This window comes from Notolabrus celidotus, chromosome 12 (genome assembly GCF_009762535.1).
Source record: "Notolabrus celidotus isolate fNotCel1 chromosome 12, fNotCel1.pri, whole genome shotgun sequence".
Lineage (NCBI taxonomy): Eukaryota > Metazoa > Chordata > Actinopteri > Labriformes > Labridae > Notolabrus > Notolabrus celidotus.
In genome coordinates this window covers 17,960,710-17,975,596 of record NC_048283.1, presented here as the reverse complement: position 1 = coordinate 17,975,596, position 14,887 = coordinate 17,960,710, and the positions used below count along the sequence as shown (strand labels likewise).

Genomic DNA, 14,887 nt, shown 5'->3' with positions numbered 1-14,887 from the left:
TAATCAGTCATTAATTAATTAAGGACAATGGGGATTTCAGCTGATAATTGGTGTAGCAATCAATCAAGTGACTCTCCGGCATCCACATCTGCACACACTCTTAACGAGATACTCTCAATTAACCCCACGCTCCCTCAATCTACCCCACCAACTGACCTGTTTATCTCCACCGGAAGCACGTCGGCTTAATGAAAAGAGAAGAGAACTCAGAAGAGTGAGGTGAGGAAAAAATTAGGGAAGCTCTGCAGCCAATAAGACTGCCTTAACAAGAAACAAGAGCTGCTTGTTGTGCTCACTGTTGTGTGTAGCTTGGTTGTTAGTGTGCGACTTTGCAGTGAGTGTGTGTGCTCGTGTACAAGAATGTGCGCCTTTTTTTTTATGCCCTCCACCACGGGTGATTGGCTAACAGTCGCCTCCAACCTGAAGCTGACAAAAATCAATACATCATCACCTGGGGGTTCACACAAACACACAGACTCTCATACACACACATATACTCACACAACCACAGAATGTGTAAGGAGAGGAGGCAAGCAAAACAAACACACAGGCTGCTTTAGTCAAGCTGTGTTTTCTGTAAAGGAAACTTCCCGCAGAAAGTGACCCAGACAGGGACACTCTGCAGCAAAGGTCGGCTAGCATTTAACTCCTCTGAGGTCACAAAGGAAGAGGGGGTGTTGGGGTTGTCATGCTGAGGCTGGCTGTTATTTGGGATTTCATGCTCCTTTTTTTTTTATTTCTGTTGTACAATTCATCTAAAACAGTAATTGGATTAAAGTCTTGTCTTAGGAAGTGCTGGACCTCAATCCATTGGGGTTCTTGTTCTGGTTACATTTTGTTTAGGACTTCCTGTTAAATACAGCAAGAAAACATACATTTACTTAAACCATGAGTACACAGAAAAGTAAGCATAATCTGGCTAGGATTTTGAGATTATATTGAGAGTTAATGTCAGTAAATAGATTAAAAGGCTATCGAGCAGAGCCGCTAAAGTGACTATTGACTGTGTGATAAGCACTGGTGAGTGTGTCTATCGACGGCCATGTCTGTAGTCTTGTTGGTATCGATGATGCTGTATACGGAACGCTGGCCCCATGAACGCTTATCAGACCCTGTGATCACTCAGATTGATCGAGCTGCCCGGGAGATGCACTACACTGTGCAACAACAAAGTGTTTGTCATCACGCGTGTGTTTGTTTATAGATTTAGGCAGAGAGTACAAGTGTGGACTGGTTAATTTTTTCCTCTTGTATGACTTTTTTTGATATGTTCTTTATAGAGAGGTTTAATTACATCACTCTCCTCTCTCCCCTCTCTGTGTCCACATCAGATGGCGGTGGATGTGTTGGAGGGTCTTCTTGAGGAGGATGATGAAGTTGTTCAGGTAAGTAATGAAGTGATAGTTTTGTTGTGTAAAGATGTTGTTTTTTTATGGTGTTATATTTATAAAAAGGTGCCATAATGCTCATAGGTGTTGTGCATCACTGAATCAGCAGTTTATAATCCCTTTTTCTTCAGTTTTGGGTGTTTTGCTTCAAGCAGTTTTGTACTTTTTGTAGACTGTTTTTTCTACCTGCTTCCAAACCCTCTGAAACATCTCCATCCATACCCATAATTATTTTGTACTTCAAACAATCACAACCATTCAATCAGAACTCTTCAAGGGGAAGTTGTTTTTATTGAGACAGGTTGTGTGAAGTACCTATTTGCCCAGTCCCATTCCCGCCCTAAAGCCTAAGCACCTAAACACTAACCCTCATGGACTTCAGTGTTGTCAGATGTGCAGTGAATGAGAGTGTGAGTACAAAAGGTATGAGATGGTGTAAAAATCAGGAATACGACACTGTTTTGGCATCGCATAATTCCTCGAAACAAGATGCAGCATTAAATAACAAACACAAGCCTGTCTCCTGTATGTGCACATATATTTGTGTGTCTTGCATCATTGGTACATTTTTAGAAAATTATCAAAAACCAAAAAGCCATTAATGTTAATGCTTTGTGAATGTTTAACTAAAATAAAAATAACTCAAATAAGCTATGAAAAACCACAAACGTGATTTAGTACATGTGCTACTGACAGATCTAGTAATTTGTGGTATTTGCTCAACATGGCCTTGGCCTGCTTTGCTCAACCAGCCCTTGCTGCAGCATGGAAAGAGGTATAAGCGATGTGGGCTGGGTCAGACATCAGCTGTGTGAAGAATGTGGACATAATAAAACACACAGCTGGCCGATCACAAGAAGTAGAAACAAAAAATCTGTGTCCTGCTGATTTTAATGGACATATATTATTGAACTAGTGTTATCTTTGGAAAAGCATCTTCTAAACACAGCACTTGTGTTCACATTTCTATTTACTAAATGCATGAGTGTAGTTTAAATATTCCTCTCTACTTCTTCTGTTTTTCCAAATTTCGTTATTGAACATTAATTGTATAGTTTGCATTCACTTTTAAATGACAGAGCATAATTAATTAGTTTGTGACTGCTAAATTAGATTGTAGTAATACTTAAATAGCATTACCGAGGTAATACATAAAACTAGTTTGTCATAATTAATATGAATGATCCTTTAATGTAGACTGTACTGTGCTCACTCATATATATTTTAATTTCTACATTGAAATGAATAGTACAGAAAACAGCAAACACGATTAAGATTAATGCAGGTAGCAAGTGTACAGCTAGAAAAAATGCTGCAGCAGTGAAAGGTTTTCTGATGCAATATTTTTATAGTCTAATTGCAATCCCCGCTCGCATATTAACTCTGCTCCTTAAATCTGGCACAAATTTCAGGTTCTCTGTCTCTCCACATTGCTCCACAAAACATCACATTGAGGATCAAAGTTGCATTAAAACATGAATTTAGCATCCACTGTTCCTCTCCGTAATAGACACATTTAATTGTTCAAATTGCAGTCATTACTTTTAAGCTGATTTTACTTCCTGAGATCCAAAAATAGCGGTCACAAGGGTACACTTCAACGTTTTATTTCTACTAGTTTAATTGGCAGCTGAGACATCGGCTGTTTGTGCATAAATGCCACCCACTGATCTGGGGGCATGCAAACATGTGCAAATGGGGTAATCCTGTCAAAGCGACAACATGGATCTGACCCTGCCATTTATCTCTTTCCACCCTATTACATGCAGCTAGGACACTCTCTTTTTGTGTTCACATTTATCTTGTAGAATTCTGGGTATTCCCACAGGAACATCCACAGAAATGCAAACCCATGGAAAGATGGTAATTTGGTGTTATAAAGTTCACATCAGAGCCCCCCATGTCCTTGATGATTTGACAGCAGGACAGCGCAAAACACTCCAAGTCTCGAAGCCTCAAAGTGTGTGAGTCTGTGTAAGTGCAAAGCATCAACCCAGATCAATAGAAAGTGTAGTACACACTGTAGATAAGAGTGAGCACAGCATTCTTTTGAGGAGCAGGCCACAGCTTCATCTGCTTTCAGATGTCAAGGTGAAGCAGTGAAAGTATCAAAAATAAAGCACTAAACACCAAAGGTATTTTTTTTTTTCATTTAGGAGATTTTGAAGTAACAACAGTATGTTTTTCATGGCCCTAGACACAGCTGTTCATAGCTTACCTTTCATGTAGGAACTCCATCTTGCTTCTCCAAACAGGAGGCCTTGCTGACTGTTAACTCTACACAGCCTTGCTTCACAAACCCCACACTGTCCCTTTAAATCCAAGCAAAGTGCCTTTTGGACGATAAGTGTTTATGTGTGTGATACTTGTCATTGCACGGGATTAAACGATTAAGCCTCTTTGTTGTTCCCTCCTTGTGGGACAGCCTTATCATTGTACCATGGTAGCCACTGCTGCCTCTGTCCAGTGCAAAAGCAAATCTATCATCTTACCGGTGGGGAAGCGAAAGCCTCAGCCTGAGTTACTCCAGCTGAGCCACTGTTAACATGTAGGCACAATGAAGCATCTGCACATCCAAACTTCTGCAGTACTCGCTGTCAACGCTTGCGTGCTCACTTGCAGGGTATGACTGAGAACTTAGATGCCTATTAGAGAGAGGCGTAAATGGCAGTATTTAGTAGAAACTACGTGCTGTCACTCCAAATCCCCTGTGTCAGTGGCAGAGGTAGTGAAGGTGTGCCACTGAGTGTCAGATAGAAGAGCACAATTGCGTCTTTCTCCCCCTCCTTCCCTCAGGCTCAGCCTCCCACACACCCCCTCCAGCTGACAGATTGAGAGCAGTCATTGGGGGTCTGAACCTTTAAACTCACTCCAGAGACACAACTGTGACTCTTGATTTTGAGAAGGCCTACAGCCAATCACAGTCGTGTACAATCACAGGTGGTAATGGTCCGAAAGTGTTTTGTCGAATCATACCGCAGTAATGTTGCAAGACTCGCTGTGTTTGACTGACACATTCGACATCACGCTTTCCCTCTCTCTTCACCTCTTTGTCTAATTTTCTCCTTTAAGAGGAGTTCATAAAGTTGTTAGCTCTCGCCTCCGTCTCCTTGCTCCTGCGTATCTCAAAGTTGGAACCTTACTTATGAAATGTTAAGTCTGCACAAACAACTCAGCCAGTTCCTTGCAAATCTTGTTTCAAAGGTGCTCCGTTCATTCATGACGCTTTTGTTCTTCCTTCAGCAGCACCATATGGGAACTAAGATGTGCCGTCACTTTGAAAAAACAATAGTCGCAGTGATTTGATTGACAGTCGCAGCGTTATTTTATTATTTGTGCCTCTGTCTGGGGTTGTGGTCGGGGAGGGTGGATTCTCTGAAGTTCTTAATTAGCTAACTTTCTCACACATTAATTTTAAGTACTGATGAAAAAGCCATTGTTATCACACACACAAATATTTCACATTGGACCATCTGTAGAGGATGTTCTGGCCTTGTTCTTGCTGTTTTGAAGGCGTGCAGCGGTTCTCATTTGAGGAGTAGTTGAGATTTTGAATTTGAGTGACCTGATTTCACTCTTTCTCTCTTGAATATGTACATGTGTATATATAAATATATATATATTCACAAAAACACACTTTTACTGGGCCCTGCATTCACAGAAAATGTCTCAGTGATAAAAATGTCAAACTGCTGGTTTTGCAACATTACTTCATTTATCCAAAGCTGCCGTTGTTCTGATAAGTATGTCTGCAGGGGGTAGCCTCCCACTCAGCATGCTGAGCGGCAATTCAGAATTCAGTGTGGCATGCCTTGATGTGTTTGTTAGCTAAATGGTTGATTTGGCAGAGGTGCGGGTCCCTACTGCCTCTGCCCTCAATGAATAATAAATAAAGCTAATATTTGTATCTTGGTGCTTGAAAGAACAGTGGGTGGGTGATCTTTGGCCTTAGATGAGAGGCGCACACACACCTCCAAGTTCCCTGAGAGTTGATTGTTTTGAGAGGTGGAAGAGCAAAGCATAGAGCAGTGTTATGATTATGTAGGAGAGAAAAAGAGTGTGATTATGGAAACGAGCTGATTCTGGTCTGTTTCAGCATACTAATTTACACTGACAAATATTCCTCCACTCACTGTCGAAGCTCTGAGTGGTTTATTTCAAAGTATTCCTCTTTGTTGTACATATACTCCAGTTGCCAAGTTAAGGTCAGCAAGCCAGTTAAGAGACCCTTAACACCTAAATTTATGTTATGTGTTCTTCATCCGAGTAATGCCCATACATCTGAAGTCAGCATCTTGTTGACACCTTGCTGAGAGGGTTGCACATTTCCAATAGAGAGGGCTAAATTATCACCACAAAGCCGTGAATACATTGAGCTTCAAAGTCTATGTTTTTTCCAGCACAACATCATAATAAAAGACATCTGACCCACTAGAGCGAAATGCTGATCCATAATTCTTGACATTATCATCTGGTAATTGATCTGGTTACTCTCTGTTGACCTTATCTGATTGAGCTGCGGGCAAGTTGCATAAATGATGTCGGATTTATAAAAAAATAAAAGTTCATCTTTTCTTCATTGATGGATCTAAAGCTGTGAATACAAACTAAGATAGTACTAATAGCACTATCTTGTGAAAATACAGCAATTAAGCCTTAGTATTGCTAGAGAAAACTTCAGAAATAACAGGTCTCAGAGGAAAACACAACACAGACTTGAGTTCTTTTTTTTAAAGATTTATGAATTGAGAAAACGGAAACTACCACATATTTAAAGTAAAGTCAAATTCATTTTTATTCGTATATCCCAAAATCACAAGATCCTTACATCTGATCAACTTTCTTAGTGCTACTTATATCTTCAGATTCTCAATTTCGATGAAACAAACAAGATAAATCGTCAGTGTTGAAACAGTTTGGAGAAACTTCAGGTAGAGCAACAGAGGAAGAGGGACATGGAGGTGGTTTACAGAACACGCCAAACACGGAACCACATAAACTGAACGGTGCCTGAGGGTTTTACAACATATGAAGACAAACAAAATATGAATCACTTAAACTGGTTTAATGTTTCAACAACATTTCCAGCAGCCGAGTGCTCGTGCTGTGACAAGCATCAGACTTGCACCAGTAGATTTGTATATGTACATAAAGATGGAAATTCAAACTTACCCAAACACTTCTTTTTTTTTTTAGTATAATGATGATACTGTCAGGTGATATTCTCTTGTTCCATGTACGATGGGCAAATCACATGAGAGCCCATCAGAGCTGGTGACCGGTCAAATATCGAAATCCTTCACGTGTCTTGAAGAAATAAAATCGTGGATGGCAGACAACTTCCTTCTACTCAATAACAATAAAACAGAAATCATTCTAATTGGCCCAGCAGCAAAACAAACCCTCATCATGCCCATCCTAGATAATCTAGCAATCCCCGTCAAAACATCAGCAAGGAATCTTGGAGCCATTTTTGACAAGGACTTATGTTTCGAGCCACAGATCAAGAAAGTTGTCCAGTCCTGTTTTTATCAGCTCAGAAACATTTCAAAGGTAAAGTTCATTATTTCACCCAAAAACTCATTTATGCTTTTATTTCCTCCCGCCTTGACTACTGCAACTCACTATACTCCTGTCTCAACCAAAAATCAACACCGACTTCAGATAGTTCAAAATGAAGCAGCTTTTAACTAGAACTAAAAGATTTTCCCACATCACCCCAATTTTAGCATCCCTACACTGGCTCCCTGTTGTTTTTAAGATCGATTTTAAGATACTTTTAATCACGTTTAAAGCACAACATGGACTCGCCCCTCGATGAGCTCTTATCCCCCCCATAAATCAGGGCACAGTCTGAGATCCTCTGGCAGGGCTCTGCTTGCTGTTCCACGGTCTAGACTAAAAACTAAAGGCAACAGGGCCTTTGCTGTCAAAGCCACACGTCTGTGGAACAGCCTGCCAGAGGAAACCAGACTTGCAGAGTCAGTTGCTAATTTCATTTCACTACTCAAGACACACTTTTATCGTAAAGCTTTTATTTTGTGAATTTATTTTAATCTTTAACGTTTTATCTCTGCTTTTACTGTCAGTTTGCTTTTATTGCTTCTCTGCTTGTATTGTGTTTTTATTATTTTTGTGAAGGACTTTGTTACTTGTATTGAAAAGTGCTATACAAATAAAGGTATTATTATTATTATTATTATTATTATGAATGCTAGGGATACACAATATTAGACTTGTTGCTGATATCCCATATGCCAATATTTTCAAACTAATTATCAATATATGCTTTTTTATTGTAAAAATCACTCAGTCTCTCCTTGACCAGAATGTACCTGTTAGTCTTATTGTGACAGTCTATTTGTTTAAGAAACAGGCAAAAAACAAGAAGAAGTAGCTACATGATTAACCAGCTAAAGCCTGCAACTTCAACAACACTGAAAGGTTGGTTATTGAGAGCAATGCATTCAATAAATTTTGTAAGTATCCTTTAGCCTTAGGTGGTTGCTTCTACATATTTTATTCATCTTATGTAGAGGCTGCTGACATTTATGCTTTTCAGAAACTCTTGGTTCTGTTCAGGATTACAGTTCTAGAAAAGCACACTGAAATTGGTGGTGTTAAAGGAGTGCGGTTTTGCTCCTCCTCCCATCACCTGCAAATAGCTCTGCTGTCCGTTTTCTGGCACTTTAAAATGCTTTCACCTGACATATTGAAGCCTGCTATTTGTCGCACGTAAGCTGTAATTACTGGCACATAATTAATGCGTCACCTTATCGGCCGTGTATATTCCCAAAAACGTTCATAGCTGCCGAAACCGATTAAAGCTTTTATCTGCTGGTACAGATATCATGCCAACAATATCGTGGATCCCTCTCAAATGTATAATTATGCAACAGAACATTTTCTAAAATTGCCGGTCATCTAAGAACCTGGTATTCATACTGTTTCACTTTACCAAAGTTAGTCATTATAGCAGAGCATGTTAACTACGTGTTATTTCACTAATACACACCTTTTAGCTTTACTTGTCTTTCACATTTGCAGCATTTTCTTTACATTTGAAAATTGAAATGGAATTGTCGAATACCAAAGAGAACCCAACCATGGCCACAGGGATCATGACACATTTTTTCCTCAGAGCTGATTCCTGAGGAGGCGGCTGCTTTACATTTTTTGAATTTAATGCCCTGAACATAACCTTCCCTAGAGCAGGTATGATGTGCAAGTTGGAGTTACCGTGATGATGATGATGATGATGTACAGGGCTGAGAAATGAGCCACCAGTGTGGAGGCAGAGAAAAAAAAAAATCAGAGTGGAGGCAGAGTAAGCTTGTTAGCCCACTAATCCTGCTTTCTGAAGCAGGCTGCAGGACCGTGGTACCTCTGTTCCTCCCAACATCTAAGAAAAACCCTGCTCGAAATACTGAAGAAATTAAAAGTTATATAAGAGAATGTGGAAATTAACTTCCTTCTTTAATTTGATAGCAGGGCTAATCTTGTTCACAACAAAGCCTGGGGGTAAGATTGTGTTTAAAATGTTGAGGTAATATTTTCCTGAGGAAATCTATGTTTTATTTAATTATGTAATGATTAATTATATGTCACAGTTAAATAGATTAATAAATATAAAGCTAGTGACAGATGTTAGGATGGTCTTGTTGGAGATTTAAGAATGTTGCATATTGGCATTAACATTTCTGTATGTCAGCATTCAGCCGTTTTGACAGCTATTCTGTGAGTGATGCATGGCATGTGTGTCCGTGTGATTCCATGTCACATGCGAATCATGTTTGTCAGAGAAAGATGTTGAATTTCATGCAGACATGCTTCACCAAATCTGCCTCCCTTGTCAGAGCTGACTTGATGCAGAGAACACTATCTTTCTGTCTGCCTCACGCCTCCCAAACCCACCCTTCTTTTTTATATCTCTGTGACTCCCAGGTGTGGTATCTCTCTGGATGGGTGTGCTACCTCCAGATGGAAAAAGCGAAGGAGCAACAAGAAAGAGAGGGACGAGAAGGGACGGAGGAGGAGAAGGAGGAGTGGAAGGCATTGACGGATGCAGCCAGATCATACCTAACCAACGCTAAGAAGGTAAATCTAGTCAAGATGTTGTCGATCCAAAGTCATAAAAGCAACACATCACTGCTTGTTGGTGATGCAGATACAGAAAAGTGGTTGTTCAGGTTTATATATAAGTGGCTGATTCTTTGATATTTCACGGCTAATGCTGTACATAAATAGGTACATTTACTCGGATACCGCAGCTTTAAAGCGCTCAACTTAATGGCCTCATTATACTAAAGAAAATGTGCAAGAATAAATTCATAATGTATGAGAATAAAGTCATACATTTATGAGGAAAAATCATAATGTAAGTCTGTGGTTAGTCAATGTTATTTGAAAGTGATTATCAGAGGTACAGCTGCCTTTTGTATAGGTTTCATAAATAACTGAATACTCGATCTTTTAGCACATCAGCACCACAGTGTCAGAGGTATCAGGATTCTGAATCGATTGTCAGAAGCTGAGTCTAGTCATGTTATGAGGGAGGGCAGGCTAATAGGAAGCCAATACATGCTTCTGCAACCACTGTTTGTCCTCAGATTTTGAGTGTAACTTCACAAGATGATCCAGGTTCCTTTGTTCTGTGCAGGCTGCTGGCAGCTCTTTTGATATCCCTCTAATGTTATTTTACATTTAGTGTAGAAGCCATTTGAAATTGATTTAAAGCTGGGGTTGGTAGTCTCGGAAAACTAGCATGAATTTGAATGTAGCATGTCTTCAGGACTCAGTCTAACCCCTCCCCCCTTCCCCTCGGAGCTCCTCCAAAACGACGCCCCCCCCCGCTCACATGCACGAGCTCTGCTGATTCTCGACCATATGATCATGACTGATTCAAAACCGGTCCTCACCAAAACATTCTCATAGTGAAAGTTAAAAACACAAACAAACATGGCAGCTGTTAGTACTCACAACTGTCATGCTAACATTATCCAGTTGTACTGGTGACACGATATCAGGAGAAAAGTTATAACACATGTAATACTGTAACAGCTCTACTGTTTGTTAAACGTGTTCAGTGTAGATGCTCTTAATTCCTACAGTGTTGACAGTCAGTGAAGGCATCAGGAGAGGTGTAGCGTGTGCGAGCAGGAGAGAGGAGAGACGAGAGGAGAAGTTCTTCATTAATTCAAACATTGATTGTTGCTTTGTTGGTTGGCGTGATCACGGCCGGCAGTGACCGGTTATTAAAACTCTTATTAAAGACTTACTAAATGTCATTAATTATTTTGCTTGTGAGAGCCCCCGTGATGAGAGCTTTTTAGACTCTGATCCGGACAACAGTCCTGAGTTTAACCAGTATGACAAAAAGTGTATCTAAATCTGACTACCAACCCCAGCTTTAAGGATTTTTATATTTTGGTATACAAATTTAAAACTTGTAGTTCAGGTCTGTTGAAGTAAGATTATAATTCATAAAATATATTAATCTAAAAATAAGTAGAAGGGATTGTTTATGTTAATTGATCGATCTATTTATACATATATCTGGTAAACATTTTGATTATGGGTTGAGTCAATAATTTTAACCTCCTGAGACCCAGAGGAAAAAAAGTTTAGATTTTTTATTTTATTTCTAGATAATATAAGTATTGGGGTTGAAAGAAACATATTACAGAAAAATAAAAATTCAATAATGTTGTTAATTTAATTTTTATCTCTGTCCCTTGTAGCAGACATTCGGTCTTGATAAGACAGAGAATGTAATTCTGTTATTCCATGGATTTGTGTATTTCATTTAAGATTACGTGTCATTTCATGAACATTAAAACTCTTATATAGAGGGAACACATCAGAACATTAACATATAATTTTAAAATGCATACTCAACCCTTGAAAGTCACCTAAATCAATTTTTTTACTGATTTGATGTGTCAGTGTGTGTGCGCGTGTGTGCATGTATGAGCATGTGTGTGTGTGTGTGTGTGAGAGAGAGTGTGTGTGTGTGCGTGTGTGTGTGTGTGTGTGTGTGTGTGTGTGTGTGTGAGTGTGTGTGTGTGTGTGTGTGTGTGTGTGTGTGTGTGTGCATGTTAAGTCCTCTCAGCCTCACTCAGCCCTCTGCTTCCTGGCGTACAGATATTGGTTAAACACAGATGTATTTAGTCCTGCTGTCCACTACAAAGGACACTGAATAAAAGTTGTGTTTTGAAAGGGTTAAAATGACTGTATGTTTGTGAAATCTTACTAAATTAAGGTTAAGACTCTTACATTGAAGAATCAATTTGATTATTTGCAAGAGAAACATGATATCTGCAAAAAAAAAAAAGATCCCTCACCTCCTTTGGTGCCATAAAATATGAAAGTTCATGTGCTCGGTTGGCCACACCCCCACAACTGAGACATCATTAGAAGGCCCAGGATGTCTTCTTCACATGTCTTCTGGGGTTTTTGCAGACTGCATATATAGTGCTTAACTTAGATGGCTACAATGCATGTCCTCCACAGAGGACAAAAATGAATTGCCGGGTCTCATATAGGGCAGGAAGCACAGGTGGGGAGGTCAGTCTGCTTTGTGAAGGTTTGTTGGAGCGTCATGCTGAATATTTTTTGTCCATGATTTGAGCGTGTTTTAAGTTATTTTCATGGATTAGTTTGGACAACAACACTGAATTGTGAAATTATTTCAACTGACCAAATAAATAAAGAATGAACTCTACAGATCTGTGAGTTACATGATTATATTAAAATGTCTGGCTGTGGACATGCTTCAAAAGTAGGCACTAGATGAGCTCCTACTGTCCAAGTGACATTTTAAAGGCTCTTCAGAAATATGCCTGTAGTGGCTTGCTTTCGCCAAATGAAACAAAACACCTATAAGCCCCTGAGGGGCTGCTTTATCAGGACTCAGTTGACGCGTCCTCCTTGTGCAGGTTGAATGAATGAGGTCCAATCTTCGTGCATTGACATCAATAAGGGTTTATTTTACATGGACATACAATATAGGCTCAGCCGATCAATCCACAGTTACATCTAATATGAACTTGTAGAATTAAAGGCTTAAAGCTATTGTACACGAGACAATGACAAAGATGACAAAGATGACAAAGATGGTCAAAAACTGTATGCTTCCCGGTAGGCAGCTCACCTGCCACTAATTGGGTCTTCTTCCCTATATGCATTCTACACCTGGCTTGACACACCCACCACCTAGTGTGCACACAAGTGCATCAAACAAGTAAACAGTCCACACATAATATTGACACACACATATGGCTCTAACAATGCCACTACATATATCAACCATATTCGGATTTATGAACCTTGTAAATTTGCAACTTTTTTCTAGTAAATTAACAACTTTATTATTGTGAATTTACAATTTTTCTCTCTGATGACTTGATTCTTGTTTTATTACAATTTTATTCTCATAGTCCCGATTTTTTTCATCCAAAATGTGGCCCTAATCCTCCGTCACACCTTTGTCACAGTTGTCAGTTACATATGACTATTAAAGATGTCAAATTAAACTTTGGGTTGTTGTGATGGGCCCCTCTCATTTTTTTCATATGTTTTACAAACTTTACATTGATGGATTGATGAGAAAATAATCAGCAGTAGTAAAACCATGATGATGCTGACCCCTGAAATAGCCAAATCTACCTCAAATAAAACTGCATAAATAATAATAAGTAATAAATGATGGTATAAAATTAGATTTAATAAAAAAAAACAAATATCTGCTAGTATAAACCAGACAGGGTACAGAATTATTTTACTTTAGGTTTTTAAATGACATTAAATGTGCATGCTTTTCTCTCATTTGAATGCCAGGCCTATATTTTCAAGTGTTGATGGTATTATTACAGAACCATATCTCAGAACACTTCTTCACCACTGAGCACAGAATCTGTGGGTACAGATAATTACCTCCAGCAAACTGTCACAGTAGGTGAGACTCAGTAGAACCAGCTCTTGTAAGAGGAGGAGGACATGCAGTACCGTGAACACAAGAGGATCCCAACCATGCGGCATTGTATGATCTGAAAGAGTTTTAAATGTATCCCTTTCTCTCCCCCATCGCCTCATCCCCTCTCTCCAACACTTGGAGTGATGTGTCTCATTCACTCTGTCATTCTGCCAGGGAGCAGTGCCTCCATGGAGCCGTGATTCATGTTAGTCTAAAAACCAATAGGATTGTAAATCAGACAGCACAGACTGATGGATGGCAGGCCCCATCTACGATTATTTTCCTCTTCTCTTTACTTTCCTCTCCTTTTCACCTCCCCACCCAACTATCCGCCCTTGTGCCTCCCCTCCTGCCCCTTCGTGCTGCTCCACAGATGAGCAGGGGCTTGCAGAGTGGCGATATATTGATGTCTGTCTCTGTGGCCAGCAGTGTAGTGACAGGCCTGTCTAACTACCATCCACTGGGGATGTCCACAACTGAGACAGGAGCGAGGTGGGCTAAGAGCTGCCAAGAGGGAGAATGGAAGAAAATGAAGAGAGGCGAGGAAAATAAAAGCACAGGATGTATATAGATTTATGCTGCCAGCTTTGTGCTGAGTTAATGAAAAAAAAACACAAATTGGAAAAAAATGGAATTGAGAATTGGGGGGAATTAGGTGCTTAGCTATTTTTGCTCAGAGTGAAAGAATCTAGAGGAATGGAAAGGTGAATGACCGGTAGAAGAATTGAGAGAGGCATTAAAGCGTGACAAGTAAACAGCATAGCTGATTCTTTGTCGAGTGAGTGAAGCAACAGGTGCAGAATAATGTGAAAGGTGAATGCACAAAGACCTTGAAAAGGTGAGGGGAAATGTGGAGAGAAAGCAACCCCCCTAATGGTACACTTAATTCCTCCACTCTGAACTGTTGCTTGGGTGTGCGTGCGTGTGCGTGTGCGTGTGTGTGCGCGTGCGTGTGTGCGTGCGTGCGTGCGTGCGTGTGTCTCTCTACATTGTACTTCTCCCTTGTTTATATCAGAGCTTTGTTTCTGAGCACCACTGTGAGTGTTAATTATTAACGATGAGTCAGTCTGCTAGTTAAAATGGGCTCCAACATGGAAATGAGGCCTCAAAGCCCAACGGCTTGTTTTGGCGCCTGTCCACTTCTCTGCATACTTCATGACTTCGCTAAGTGTGTTCGTGTGTTCGTGTGTGTATGTGTGCAGTGTGAGAAAAAGCATGCGCCTATGCGTAGGCACACCTTATGTGGATGCACATATTTAATCACGGCTGTGCGTGCCAACTTGCATATCTAATTATTTGTTAAGGAATGTCTTCATTATTAATCTCTGCAATGATCAATACATGTGCACACTATGTCTCCTCTCTTTCTATCTCTCTCTCTCTCTCACTCATGCACGCAAACATACACAAACACTGCATTCAGCTGAGATGCTTTAAAAAGGAATGATAGGGAAGAGTGGATGGGTCGAGAGGACAGAAAGGAGGGCGAGCAGGAGTGGGAGAATGAAAAGGGAGGTGAGAATGG

The 14,887-nt window shown here is 40.0% G+C and overlaps 1 protein-coding gene across 1 annotated transcript in view; it reads left to right on the top strand.

Annotated features, from left to right (window-relative positions):
- si:dkey-12j5.1 (probable assembly chaperone of rpl4) overlaps positions 1–14,887 on the top strand; it is a 31,440-nt gene that overhangs the window by 9,925 nt on the left and 6,628 nt on the right. Inside the window, exons 10-11 of the mRNA XM_034697095.1 lie at positions 1,332–1,385; positions 9,333–9,485. Of these exons, the coding sequence (XP_034552986.1) occupies positions 1,332–1,385; positions 9,333–9,485 (207 nt within the window). The remainder of the gene's footprint in view (positions 1–1,331; positions 1,386–9,332; positions 9,486–14,887) is intronic.